The following is a 14,606-nucleotide window of genomic DNA, read 5'->3' on the forward strand; positions in this document are numbered from 1 at the left end:
CAAGCCCATCTGACAAAACCAGTTCTCCAAGTGGATCCAGTGAGGGCAGGATGGACACAGCCTGGCAATGGGAATATCCCTGGTGAGCACATCTGGGGCCTCTGGGGACACCACCTCGTGTCTCTTTCCTCACAGAGCCATGGAATCATTGAATGGGCTGGGTGGGAAGGGACCTCAAAGCCCATCCAGTGCCACCCCTGCCATGACAGGGACACCTCCCACTGTCCAATCTTAACCTCACTGTGTGAAAACCAGGAGCAGCCACATGGGGTCTCACCATACTTTAAATGATGAGAATATTGTGGGATTTCCCTGGGAACACTTTCCAATGGGAAAGGATCTTGAGGAAATACCTGCAAATGAGCCCTCCCTGGAGCTCCCAAGAGTTATTTTTCCCTGGAGAGCAGTGAAAAGTGAAGGAAGAGAAGGAGAAGGAGAAGGAGAAGGAGAAGGAGAAGGAGAAGGAGAAGGAGAAGGAGAAGGAGAAGGAGAAGGAGAAGGAGAAGGAGAAGGAGAAGGAGAAGGAGAAGGAGAAGGAGAAGGAGAAGGAGAAGGAGCAGGCGGTACCTTTGATGAAGTCACTGATCTGGGCCTGCATGGGCCCCTTCTCCATGTTGTGCACCACGGCGTTGGCGATGCGGGTCAGGTGCCCCATGTTCCCTCTCCTCCTGCCGCCCTCTGCCCTGGAACAGAGAGCAGCCGCTACCCACGGAGCCGGGACACCCTCGGAGCTGGGATACCCAGAGAGCTGGGATACCCATGGAACTGGGACACCCATGGAGCCAGGACACCCATGGAGCTGGGATGGATGCCCATGGAGCCAGGATAACCACAGAGCCAGGACAGAGCCCTGGGAATGGCCCCAGCATTCCTGCCCCACTGGCCACAGCATTCCTGCCCCACTGGCCACAGCATTACTGACCCACTGGCCACAGAATTCCTGCCCCACTGGCCACAGCATTCCTGCCCCACTGGCCACAGCATTCCTGCCCCAATGGCCACAGCATTCCTGCCCCACTGGCCACAGCATTCCTGCCACAATGGCCACAGCATTCCTGCCCCAATGGCCACAGCATTCCTGCCCCACTGGCCACAGCATTCCTGCCCCAATGGCCACAGCATTCCTGCCCCAATGGCCACAGCATTCCTGCCCCACTGGCCACAGAATTCCAGCCACAATGGCCACAGCATTCTTGCCCCAGTGGCCACAGAATTTCAGCCCCACACAGGGATCAGCCCTGCTCTGGCAGGATGGGGTGAGCTCACCCCCAGGACAGGGACCTTCCCTCATTTTGCCCTGTTTTGGGATCCCTCCTCCCACTCAGGTAACATGGGAAGGCCTCCAAACAAGGAGCTAAACATGGAAAAGGTGCAGGAATAAATCTGACTGTAATTCCCAGGGAAGAAAACTGCCAAAGTTAAGGATCTACAGCTACAGGCAGAGCTCCAGGGTGGGACTGGGATTGCAGCAGTGACTCCCCCGGAACAGAAGACATCCCATCCAAGCATGGGATTCCCCCTGGGATAAAACCAGTCCCCAACACAGAGCCCGAGCAGCCCTGAGCCCCTGCTCTGGCTCCTCACTGCTTCCCTTCCTGCAGAGTGAAGCCGTGCTCCAAAGCAGCCCAGGGAATGGGTTGGGTGGGCAGGGACCCCAGAGCCCCTGCAGTGCCACCCTGCCATGGCAGGGACACCTCCCACTGCCCCAGTGTGTGCCCAGCCCCAGTGCCCAGCCTGGCCCTGGCACTGCCAGGGATCAGGGGCAGCCCCTGCTGGTCTCCATCTGCCCACTGAGAGCAGCCAAGGACCTTCCTGGAAACTCCACCTTCCCAAAGCCCCAGCTGAGATTCCTCTGCTTCAATCCCTATTTTTTTCCTTCCATTCAGATTCTTTCCAGCGTGGTGGTGACTGGAACTCTGGCAGGAAATGGGGATGAGCTCTGGCTCCTTTCTGGTTTAATCAGGAAAACTCCCAAGCAGCACCCAGGGATATTTTTGGTCCTACAGAACTGGGCAAGGAAATGCCCAGTAAAATTCCTTATGTGGACAAGGAACCAAAAACCCAAAACCCCAAACCACACCAACAACAAAAAAATGTAATCCAGATCTCAATCCACCAATTATGGCCTAAACAATTCCAGTGGGACTCCAAAGGCCTTGGAAGCCACCAGGAGCTCAAAATAGAGAGGGAGGACCAAACACTGAGCTGGACATGGAAACTGAAGCCTCTGGAGTATTTCCACTTTAATGTTTTAGTTCTTTTAGAATATTTAGCTCTTATCAGCCCAATCAGCACAAAATCCAAGGGGTTTTTAAAGCTAAAATAGGAAATCCAGGCCACAAATGCTTGGCCACCCCAACTTCCAACAGTTTTGTACTCCGGGAAGAATAAAATCGTACATTTAAAACAAACAAACAAACAAGTTTAAAAAGTGAGTATTCCATGGGATTCCCTGAGAAAGCAGGTAAGCAGAAGACTGAATGTTTGGGATGGAGTGTTGGAAACATCCATAAAACCCACCATGCCTTCAAATCCTGTCCAAAATTTGAGAATTTGGCTTGTCAGCATGCAAACCACCCCAGTTCCAAATCCCAACCAAAATCCAAGTCTGTCTGGACACCATTAAAACGGAAATTCTCCAAGAATATTCCAAAGTCAACGTGCAGCCCCAGGCCAGCAATTCCTTACTGGATTTTGTCATTGGCTTCCCAGGCGTCCAATATCCTCTGCACCAGGCAGCACTTCTGGAACAGCTGTGGGGAAAAAGGGAGGATATTCAGGATTTTCCAAAGGAGAACTGTGGATCCTCCTGCTCCTTCCCTGGCTGCCCCTCAGGAGCTGCAGCCTCAGCCCTTCCCCTGCCCAAGAGCCCAATTCCTTCCTGGTTCTTCCCCAGAGATCCCAGCACAGCAGCAACACCTGGAGCATCCCCAAGCAGCAGCAACTGAAGCTCTGCTGCCTTTTTCCAGCCCCCACACTGAGGCCTGGCCACTGACAGCTGCAATGCTCTTGGGCAGTTTTTTGTCCAAAACTTGTAGTAGTTTTTACTTTAAAAAATGGAATTTTAATAATAAATGGGGATAATTTTAATAAATATCAAAGGATTTACAGGGTCATTAAATGAGGGGAGTTTTAATGGGATGCTACAAATAAAGGCACAAAAGCAACCGCAGCTCCATGAGAACCACTACAAATGATAATAAGTAATAACAAAGCCCACTAAAAATAGATAAAAAATAATAATAAAACCCACTACAAATGATAATAAATAATAATAAAACCCATTAAAAATAGATAGCAATAAAGCCCACGAAAATTTGATAATAAGTAATAAAAACAATTTTTAAAGGTAATAAATTATAACAAATCCACTAAAAATTTGTATACAAATAAATAATAATAAAAAAATCTACACTGAGACAAGTGCCTGCTCTGGAACAGCCCACCCCAGAGATGTCCTGGTGACTCCAGCCCCTCCCCAGGGATCCCAGCCCCATCCTCAGAGATCCCTGGTGACCCCAGCCCCATCCTAGGGATCCCTGGTGACCCCAGCCTTGTCCTAGGGATCCCTGGTGACCCCAGCCTTGTCCTAGGGATCCCTGGTGACCCCAGCCCCATCCTAGGGATCCCTGGTGACCCCAGCCTTACCACAGAGATCCCTGGTGACCCCAGCCCCATCCTAGGGATCCCTGGTGACCCCAGCCTCATCCTAGGGATCCCAGCCTTACCACAGAGATCCCTGGTGACCCCAGCCTTACCACAGAGATCCCTGGTGACCCCAGCCCCATCCTCAGAGATCCCTGGTGACCCCAGCCCCATCCTAGGGATCCCTGGTGATCCCAGCCTTACCACAGAGATCCTTGGTGACCCCAGCCCCATCCCCAGAGATCCCTGGTGACCCCAGCCCCATCCTAGGGATCCCTGGTGACCCCAGCCTCACCACAGAGACCCCGGTGACCCCAGCCCCATCCCAGGGATCCCAGCCCTATCCTCAGAGATCCCTGGTGACCCCAGCCTCGTCCTAGGGATCCCTGGTGACCCCATCCCCATCCCAGGGATCCCAGCCCTATCCTCAGAGATCCCTGGTGACCCCAGCCTCACCACAGAGATCCCTGGTGACCCCAGCCCACGCACCCTGGTGACCCCAGCCCCACCCCAGGCACCCTGGTGATCCCAATCTGATCCCAGAGACCCCTGATGCCCCCAGCCCCATCCCAGAGCCCGGCTCTCACGTGGGTGACCATGAGGTTCTCGGTGCCCCTGGCAGGGGGCTGCGGGGGCTGCGGGGGCTGTGGGGGCTCCGCGGGCTCCGGGGCCGCGCTCCCGCTCGCAGCCTCCTCTTTGCTGCCCGGCTCCCCCGGGCTGGGCTTGCCCTCGTGCACCGAGTGCGACAGGATGGCTGCTATGGACAGCTCCACTTGGAAATGCAAAAAGTTATTCCACGTGTATTTAAAAAATAAATCCTGGAGGAGAAACGAGAGATGGAAGAGTTTACTTGGGATAAATTTTCCGGGTTTTAATGATATTAAGGATCTTTAAGGATCTTCCCAATTCAACCCATCCCAGGATTCTGGGACTCTGGGATATTAAACTGTTGCCCAAGCTGTTTGATCAAGCAATTCCACTCATCCAGTTTTCCTGCTACATGCCAGCACCCAGTGCAGGCTGGACTCTGCATTCCCAGGGCACTCAGTCTGCTGGGAAATCAGTGAATATTCCCCGTAAATGGAGCACTTAGGAATCCTCTCACACAGCACTCACAGCACAGACACACTGAATTAAACAACTTAACTCTGCTGGGGCTCAGTGAAGCCTAGGAAAAACAGGAACTAAACCACTGCTAAGGGTGGAATGAATTCTCTTAAGGCTGCCCAGGTTCTGCAAGGCTTTTTCCAGCCTCAGGGATCCTGGGAGAAAATTAATCTCTCATCATTCCACGAGCTCACACTCACAGCACAGACTGTTTCACACCTTCTCCACTGAACTGACATTTAATTGGAAATGTGAGGCTCAGTCCAAAACCCCAAACAGTCGGATTTGGATCACAAAAGCTCCTCCAGGGGAGGAGGAGCTGGAGCAGGTAAGGGAAAAGTCAGGACTTTGTCTCCCCAGCACAAGCCCTGCACAGAGGGATCCAGGTCCCACCCCAGTGCCCCAGACACTCACAAGTAACCAGTCCTGCTCAATGCAGCAGGTAAGGGAAATGTCAGGACCTTGGCCCCTGGCACAAGCCCCGCACAGAGGGATCCAGGTGCCCCCACACACTCACAAGTAACCACTCCTGCACACTGGAGCAGGTAAGGGAAAAGTCAGGACTTTGTCTCCCCAGCACAAGCCCTGCACAGAGGGATCCAGGTCCCACCCCAGTGCCCCAAACACTCACAAGTAACCAGTCCTGCTCAATGCAGCAGGTAAGGGAAAAGTCAGGACTTTGGCCCCCTGGCACAAGCCCCGCACAGAGGGATCCAGGTCCCACCCCGGTGCCCCACACACTCACAAGTAACCAGTCCTGCTCACTGGAGCAGGTAAGGGAAATGTCAGGACTTTGTCTCCCCAGCACAGAGGGATCCAGGTCCCACCCCGGTGCCCCACACACTCACAAGTAACCAGTCCTACTCAATGGAGCAGGTAAGGGAAATGTCAGGACTTTGTCTCCCCAGCACAAGCCCTGCACAGAAGGATCCAGGTCCCACTGCCAGTGCCCCACACACTCACAAGTAACCAGTCCTGCTCACTGGAGCAGGTAAGGGAAATGTCAGGACTTTGTCTCCCCAGCACAAGCCCCGCACAGAGGGATCCAGGTCCCACCCCCAGTGCCCCCAGACACTCACAAGTAACAAGTCCAGGGTGCCCAGCCGGCAGAGCTCGTGGTTGATGCTGGGCGTGTTGGCGTGCAGCAGCGCCGCGATCAGCCGCGAGCCGTGCAGCCGCGCGTTGCCCAGCGGCTCCTCCAGCACCCCCAGCGTGGTCAGGATGGCCGGTTTCTGCGGGCAGGGAGGGCAGTCAGGGCAGGGCAGCGTTCCCACAGAGCCCGCACCAGGGTTCTGCAGGGCCTTGGCCATAAATCCAACCATGGGAATTCCACCTCACCAGGGGCAAGAGCTTCCCATGGAGGGCACAGAGCCCTGGAAGCCTGCACTGCCCAGGGAGGGCCTGAGCGCCCCGCTCTGCAGGCATCCCAATCCCAGCTGGACGTGTCCCTCTGTCACCTGCTCCAGTGACCCTGCCCTGCATGGAGTAGCACCGGATGATCCCTAACAACCCCAGCTGTTCTGGAATTCTCAGATTGAACAGAACCCACCCATTTCAGGAGTGTTCTCAGCAGGGAAACCTAAACCACCTTCCCAAGAGGATGGTTCTGGGGCAACTGGGAGATTTAACTTCCAAATCAGAAGACTAAAATCCAACTATCCACTGAAAGTTTCTTCCTCTCCATCCCTTCCCATCTCCCCTCAATCCCCCAGTCCCAAAGATTTCCCAGAACGCAGCTCTCAGCCTCCTGCTGCTCATCCCTGAGTTTCAGGGTTTGCTGTGGATTCCCCTCCCTGGCCCCGTGTCCATGGAGTGCCGGCGGTACCTTGGGCGGGCACAGCAGCAGCTGGTGGAAGTCCTTGAGCCGGGGCTCGATGCCGTGTAAGATGCTGCTGTTGACAGTGTAAGACCTCTCGAATCCCTGAGTGTACGAGTCCATCAGGCCTTCCACTCTGAGGGAACACCACGATTCACTGGAGTCATTCACCATTCCCTCTTCCCATTCTGAACAACCAAGTGATACCAGGGTCCTCAAGGTCCCTCCCAACCCAGTCAGTCCTGGGATTCTGGGACTTTATGATATTAAACCAGTGCCCAACCTGGTGTTCAATCAGCAATTCCACTAAAACCATTTTCCTTCTACACTTCCTGCATTCCATCTTCCTTCTCCTGGGGCCCAGAACTGCCCCCAGTATCCAGAGGTGGAGATTTTGTTAAAGAGCCTCCAGTCACACTGGCCATGTCAGTAGTTTTCTCTTCAAAAATGAGGATGAAAAATAATAATATTCAGCTCCTGAACACATTCCCACACCTGCACAGTATTGATTCTATTATATTAGTTATTCCTATTATTTATTATACTGTATTAGTTAATATTGGTATAATTTCCCAGGTGCTGCTCACACAACCAAACCTGTGCTGAGCTCAGGAGGAGCTGACCAGAAATAACCTCCCAGCAGAGCTGGCAAACCAAACATTCCCTAAGTGGGGCCTGGGGTTCCAAACTCCCAAACACTTCCAAAGAAAATGGCTCAGCAAGAGCTACCTAACAAATCTTTGTTCCTCCCACTGTCCCAGGCTGCTCCAGCCCCAATGTCCAGCCTGGCCTTGGACACTGCCAGGGATCCAGGGGCAGCAGGCCCTGCCCACCCTCCCAGCCACGAATTCCCTCCCAATATCCCATCTAAGACTTCCAGCTTGAAGCCATTCCCTGTGTCTGGGCAGTGCCCCCAGCCCAGCCTGGAGCGTCCGGTGATCCCAGTGACCCCAGTGATCCTGGTAATCCCAGTAATCCCAGTAATCCTGGTAATCCAAGTGATCCCAGTGATCCTGGCAATCCCAGTGATCCCGGTAATCCCATGGATCCTGGCAATCCCAGTGATCCTGATAATCCCATGGATCCTGGCAATCCCAGTGATCCTGATAATCCCAGCAATCCCAGCAGTCCCAGCAATCCCAGTGCCCCAGTGATCCCAGTAATCCCAGCGATCCTGGTGATCTCAGTGATCCCAGTGACCCCGGTGATCCCGGTAATCCTGGCAATACCAGTGACCCTGGTAATCCCAGCAATTCCAATGATCCCGGTAATCCCAGTGATCCCAGTGATCCCGGTAATCCTGGCGATCCCAGTGATCCTGGCAATACCAGTGAACCCAGTAATCCCAGCAATTCCAATGATCCCAGTAATCCCAGTGATCCCAGTAATCCCAGTGATCCTGGCAATCCCAGCAATCCCAGTGATCCTAGTAATCCTGGTAATCCCGGTGATCCCAGTGATCCTGGTAATCCCAGTGATCCCAGTAATTCTGGTAATCCTGGTGATCCCAGTGATCCTGGTAATCCCAGTGATCCCAGTAATCCTGGCGGTCCCAGCAATCCCAGTAACCCTGGCGATCCCAGTGATCCCAGTAATCCTAGCAATCCCAGTAATCCTGGCAATCCCAGTAATCCTGGCAATCCCAGTAATCGTGGCAATCCCGGCAGTCCCAGCAGTCCCAGCGGTCCCGGCTCACCCGGAGCGCCGCGTTTCCAGCAGCGTCAGGAGCACCTGGGTTCCGTTGACGATGCAGGTCTCGCTCTGCTCCCCGTCGAACATGTTGGTGAGGAGCTGCTCCACGCACTCCTGCCTGGGGACACAGGGCTCACTCACACGGGGCAGCCACTGAGGGCACAGGGAACACCCCACGCTCCCCACTGCCCTGGGCCGCACCAGCCCTGCTCCCCAGCCCACACCATCACCGGCTTGGGAGAGACCTTCAATGTCATCGACTCCAACCCAGCCCCAACCCCTCAGGCAGCCCCTGGCACCCAGCGCCACCTCCAGGCTGGTCAAACACACCCAGGGATGGCGACTGCACCCCCTGGCACCCAGTGCCACCTCCAGGCTGGTTAAACACACCCAGGGATGGCGACTGCACCCCCTGGCACCCAGTGCCACCTCCAGGCTGGTCAAACACACCCAGGGATGGCGACTGCGCCCCCTGGCACCCAGTGCCACCTCCAGGCTGGTCAAACACACCCAGGGATGGACCCCTGCCCCCCCCACCGGTGGACTGCACCCCCTGGCACCCAGTGCCACCTCCAGGCTGGTCAAACACACCAGGGATGGCGACTGCACCCCCTGGCACCCAGTGCCACCTCCAGGCTGGTAAACACACCCAGGATGGACTGCACCACCTCTCATCCCAGCTTCCACCCCTTGCTGGAGAAGCTCCGTCTCCACCACTCCCATTGCGCAGAAGACTGTGTCCCCTTGCTGGATATGTCTTTCCTGCTCTCAGCCTGCACTCCTGGCGCTTAACAGTGCCCTCTGTCCTCTCAGGGGCAGCTCCCAAAATTCCAGCAGCTCCTGTCCCTTCCCCTTCCCGCTCTTCCCTCAGTCCCATGTCAGCCTCAGGAATCCCCTCCTCCATCCCATGGACGTTCACAGCCCAATCCTGACTATTTTCTAATGTTCCAAAAAGTCTCCTTTCCATGGGTATAAATAAAATATACAAAAATGTAAAAACAGCTGAATAATTCATGAGGGAGGATTCTTTTAATAAGAAGCATCTAAATACCCTCTGTCCACAGAGCAGGGGAGACAGAGGCAGGAAAAGGAGGCAATTTTCTGTAATGAACCAAATTCCCTTTATTGCCCCCAGCCAGCAGCTCCTGAACCTGGATTTGGGGCTCAAACCCTGATCCCACCTCCTTCATGCTGATCATTCATTCCTGACTCAGGAATGATAAAAGTTATCCAAAACCCAAAAGGTCACTGTAATGCTGGGAAAATTGGCCAGGAAGGGTCATGAGCTTTGTGACCTTCAGCAGAAAGGGAAGAGAAGCACGAGAACCCCTTTGCCCAAAATGCTCCTTTATTTTGAGCAAGAATTCTGGAGATAGTTCCTGGAAGTGCAGGGTCCCATAGCCCTCTCCAAAACTACAAAGAAAGCCTAAAATTACCCAAAAAGTCTGTAAGTACCATGTCATCCATGGCCATCACCCCTGGGACTGCAGGGAATCACAGCCCTCATTGAAGGTCCTGGGATTCCTCTGAGATCCCTTCAGACTCTGAAGGTGCTGTGAGGTCCCACATAACCCTCCCTTCTCCAGGCTGGAATTCCCTGGGTTTTTGCCTCTCACCCTGGATCAGGTGGGACCTTTGGGCTCCCTGGCCCCCTCTCCTGCCTCTGGACAGAGCCCCAATGCCCAGATCACTGAAGAGGCCATTGAGAGCAGCTCCAGCTCCAAAGGAACATCCCTGCCCTGTCTGCTCCCTGCAGAGCGCTCCGGGCACCACTGCCAGGGCACCCGGTGCCCCCAGCACGCCCAGTGCCCCCAGGACTCACGATTCCAGTGCTGTGAGAAGTGGATCTGGCTCCGGGACATCCTGGAGCTGAGTGCTCTGGTCTCTGCTCAGCCTGATGATGTCACACAGGGTCTGGGAAGCGTTGGATTGCCTCTGCAAACAGGACAGGAGCAGCCTCAGCGCCTGGCCAGGCTGGGAATGCTCTGCCTGGGATCAACCCCACTCCTGCTCCCCCTGCAGTGACTCAGGGCTGGACACTCCTGGAGCTGCAGCACCAACAGGCTTTGCACTCAAAGGAGATTGGCCCAAACCAGACCATTCAGGAGCTCAGGGGTGAGGATTCCTTTTTCTCTCCTCAATCCTCTAATCTGCACATCTGCAACACAAACATCCCATCCTTCCTCCCTCTGCTCAGCTTTCCTGCTTGAGAAAACCCTTCACCATTTAATTCCTGGGATTTAAAAGGCTTTCCAGGAGTGTTTGAGGAATTCATCCTCCAGTTCTGGCCATCAGGCAAAGCCTCTGGAGCTACTGTACCTCAGCATCTGCTCCAACACAAATCCATGGGGATGTTCCCAGTTTTCCCCTCACAGAGGGAGGTTTGCTTGGGATGAGCTGAGGGAATTGGGCTCAGAGAACTCCATTTTCTGGACTTTACAACTGAATTCCTACTTGGGGTTAGAAAGATTTGAAAATGGCACAAAGTGGCTGATTTTAAAGGATCTCCCAGGAACAGCAGGCTCCTCCCTAACCCCAAGGGAAATCCCCGCTGTCTGTAGGACTGAGATGAACTGAGGCAGCAGAACCAAGAAATTGGGAGTAAAGTGAGTCAAAAGCAAATGAAACCACTCCAATTCCCCTCATCTGGTGCTGAGCAGAAGATGGGACATCCCAAGGCCCATCCCCATGGCTCCTCCACAGGTCACTGGGACAAGGCAAACGGAAATCTCCCGGACCCTGCAGGACCCAGCCCCCAAATCCCAGCCCTGTGCCACTCACATCCTCATCCTGGCTCGAATGGATCAGCTCCACGAGTCTCTGGATAATCCTGGCTTCATTCAGCCACTGCAGGGGAAAGAGCAGCAGAGAAAATCCTCAATGGATGTCCGAGAACTCAGAGCAAGAGGGGCTCTGGGAAGCCCTTCCTTCCCTCTCCAGTCCCATCCCTGAGGCAGGGACAGGGATGGATTCAGATTTGCATCAGCAGGGATGGGGATGGATGTGGATTTGCATCCTGCCATGGAGCTAACACGCAGGGCCCTCTGGAAAACATGGAATGCTCCGGGGACAAACAGCCTCATCTGAGCAGCGGTGGCAGAACCCACCACGCTCTCCCAGTAGCTCCTGCTCTTCCTGCTGCTCACACCCAGCAATTCCACCTCCTGCCAGATGCTGCAACAGCTGTCACTGCACCTTCACCTTGCTCCACCTTGCTTGAACTTCTTGTTCTCCATGTAAACCATTCCCTATCCTCATTTCTGGCCCAGGCAAACCAGGAAGGTCCTCTCCAAAGGCTCCCTGCCAGCCCCACGTGCTCAGCCCCTCATGTCCACCTGTTTCCATTCACATCCCACTCCTGCTCCAGGAAAACTGCTGCACGTGTGACATCCCCCAGACTCATCCCAACAATGCCCAAACTCAGCTGTCTGGGAAATGAGCAAACTTCCATTACAAGGAAAAACATTTCCAGGGATGAGTCTGGAGCCCCTCTGCTCCTGAGCCTGGGACAGTGGGAGGTGTCCCTGCCATGGCAGGGGTGGCACTGCAGGGGCATTAGGGTCCTCTCTAACCCCAACCATTCCAGGATTCCTTGACTCTATGGTTCCTTGAACATGGCAAGGAATTACACTAATTACTGTCCCAATCAATGTCTGAATTTCTGAACACTGGGAAAACACAGTTTCCCTTTCTCCAAGCTCTCCAGCTGGACTAAGAGAGGTTGCTCCATGGAAAAACGAGCGGGAACCCTTTGCTGCCAGGAGTGACCCAGGCTGCTGCCCTGGAGCCACAATGGGGGACCCCACGGAGTGACCCCAGCCCTGGGAACAGGAGCTGCCTGAGGGGTGGGTGTGCTCCTGGGATGAAACAGCCACGGGCTCCAGCTGTCCCCAGCCAGGCAGGGACAGGGGCTGGCAGGGGAAGGCCCTCACGTTGAGCACGTCCTGGCGCAGCGCCGTGGGCTCCACGCAGCTGATGAGGCGCAGCAGCAGGTCCATCATGGCAGAGGTGTCGATGTGCTTTAGCACCAGGCTCAGGAACTTGTCCTTTTTCCTCAAAAATGAGATCACCTGTGGAAACAGGAGCCTGCATCAGCTGCCAGCGGGACACACAGTTCCCTCACAAATCCCCCACAGCTCCCTCACAGATCCCCCTCAACTCCCTCACAACTCCTCCCTCACAGCTCCCACAGCTTCTCCTTTTTGTCTCAACCACTGACCTTGGGTTGGGAACTCTCCAGGGAACAAGGGAATAATTCTTATTCCAAGGCAACACCAAATGAGATCTTTTCAGCCAGCTTTTCTCCCCTCTGTGTCACAGACAAACCCAATGCCATGGAAGTAAGTGAAGCTGGAGGATTCTCCTTTCCTCTCAAGCTCCCTACCAGGCAGCATTTACAACCCCGGTATTTACTGGGATGTGAGAATTCCTGAATGCCTGTTCAGCCCAAGCCTCAGCACCCCTTTCACAAGGATGAGCCTGAGGCCTTGTGTATGTATTGGGATGACTCTGATGATCCTCAAAATGCCTTGCTATGAAAAGTGAAGCTTTAGCTGTGCCATGGGGATATCCTGGCCGTGGCAGATCCCAACCCAAAGCCCTGGGAAGAGTCTGTCCACAGCAGCATGTCCCTGCACTGAGGAATTCTGAGAACTTTCAGAGACCCCATTTCACCTCCACCTTAAACCCAGCTCCAGGGTGATGAGCTCACAGCAAGGACACAGCACGGGCAGCGCCAGGGAATTCCCGGGAGCGGGACAGACCCATCCCCACCTGTTCTGTTTTGCGTGCAATGAGGTTCCCGATGGTCTTGCTGAAGAAGCTGGCGAGGAGGGGGTTCAGGGGGGGCTCGTGGTCCAGGAAGTCGTAGAGGATGTTGAGCAGGGTCTCGTCCCCGCCCAGTTTGTCGTTGATCTGCGGCACGTCCGAGGTGAGCAGCTCGCAGGCCGTGTTGGGGTACCTGCAGTGACACACCAGAGCCAGCACAGGTGAGACGGGAACTGCAGATCTGCCCTCCACAAAGGAACTGAAGGAGTTCCTGCCTGGGAGGGCAGGCAGGCCCTGGCACAGGGTGCCCAGAGCAGCTGGGGCTGCCCCTGCACCCCTGGCAGTGCCCAAGGCCCGGCTGGGCACTGGGACAGTGGGAGGTGTCCCTGCCATGGCAGGGCTGGCACTGGAGGGGCTCTGAGGCCCTTCCCACCCACCCCATCCCTCTGGTGAGGACACTTTTCCCACAATGGGTTATTAGTGATTTGTGACCACAGGTTTCTACACCAGGATCTTTCCCAATCTCTGCATTCCCTGCAAGCCACTGGGACAAGGCACTTCCAGGCCAGCTGGGAGCTCTGACCCTTTCCCTGCACCATTCCCTCCCCCAGCAGCCTCCTCCTGTTCCTGCAGTTCCAGCCCTGGAGGTCCCAAAGCCCCTCAGGCCCTGCTGCTGCTGTTCCAGGCTTGGTGCTGCCCAAGGAGCAGAGGCTGAGGATGCCACTGTCACCACCACAGAGGGACCTTAGAGCCCTTCCAGCCCTCACAGCCCCGAAGGGACACCACCATTCTTTTCTCCTTTCCCCGGCTCATTCCATGCACAAAACATCCACAGTTCCTAAAGATCTGTGTGTGGAGCCTCCCTGGGATCCCATGGACAGGGGAGGAACGGGAGCTCTCCCTGTCCCAGCTGCTCCTGCAGCTCTCACAGCCCAGGTCTGATCCAACCCCTCACCATTCCCGTTCTGGCACCACATCCCAGCCCTGGAGGTTCCCAGGCTGCAGGGACCTCACCTCACCCCAACTCCCCCTCCGACCCCTGCAAGCTGAGCTCCCCTCACCCTGGGCTCAGCAGCTCATTGGCAGGTCCAACATTCACACTCTCCCTTCGTGCTCCAGCCTCCTTTCAGGTGTTTCAATCCACAAGTTCTGCTTGGATGGGGATTTACTGGGGACATTTCCTCTTTGCAATTTCCCCTCTGAACTTTATGAACCTCCATCCCACTGTTCCAGGGACAAAGCCTTTGGATGATCCCCTCTCCACGCATCCCCAGCCCCAGATCCTTCCAAAGCTATCAAGTTTCTCCCTATTCCACTTCACCAACTTTTATAAGCTTTCCTGAGGAGCCAAAGTGGGATTCCATCAGGATTTACACAGAGCCCATTCTTCCTGCTCAGCCTTTATTTATCCCAAAAGCTTCCCTGGTACTCTTAATGAGCTCAAACCCTCCTTCCCCTCTCCAGGTTTTGGAGATGCTTCTGGGCCTGCTCTGCCTGGGAGTCCCAAGAGCTGCCAAGAAAATGCTCCATGAACATCAGCCCTCAGTGTCCCAGCAGGAATTTCCTTCTTGATACCTCT

At 54.8% G+C, this 14,606-nt stretch overlaps 1 protein-coding gene across 2 annotated transcripts in view; it reads right to left on the reverse strand.

Moving 5' to 3' along the window:
- The window catches only part of PPP6R2 (protein phosphatase 6 regulatory subunit 2), a 58,110-nt gene that overhangs the window by 14,413 nt on the left and 29,091 nt on the right, over positions 1-14,606 (reverse strand). For both annotated transcript variants that reach the window (XM_064703143.1, XM_064703141.1), the window contains exons 4-13: positions 13,034-13,220; positions 12,193-12,330; positions 11,042-11,107; positions 10,083-10,195; positions 8,265-8,378; positions 6,578-6,704; positions 5,832-5,984; positions 4,233-4,463; positions 2,689-2,753; positions 568-683 (exon numbers count right to left, since the gene is read on the reverse strand). In XM_064703143.1, the coding sequence (XP_064559213.1) occupies positions 568-683; positions 2,689-2,753; positions 4,233-4,463; positions 5,832-5,984; positions 6,578-6,704; positions 8,265-8,378; positions 10,083-10,195; positions 11,042-11,107; positions 12,193-12,330; positions 13,034-13,220 (1,310 nt within the window). The remainder of the gene's footprint in view (positions 1-567; positions 684-2,688; positions 2,754-4,232; positions 4,464-5,831; positions 5,985-6,577; positions 6,705-8,264; positions 8,379-10,082; positions 10,196-11,041; positions 11,108-12,192; positions 12,331-13,033; positions 13,221-14,606) is intronic.

This window comes from Zonotrichia leucophrys, chromosome 1A (assembly GCF_028769735.1).
Source record: "Zonotrichia leucophrys gambelii isolate GWCS_2022_RI chromosome 1A, RI_Zleu_2.0, whole genome shotgun sequence".
In the NCBI taxonomy this organism is placed as follows: domain Eukaryota; kingdom Metazoa; phylum Chordata; class Aves; order Passeriformes; family Passerellidae; genus Zonotrichia; species Zonotrichia leucophrys.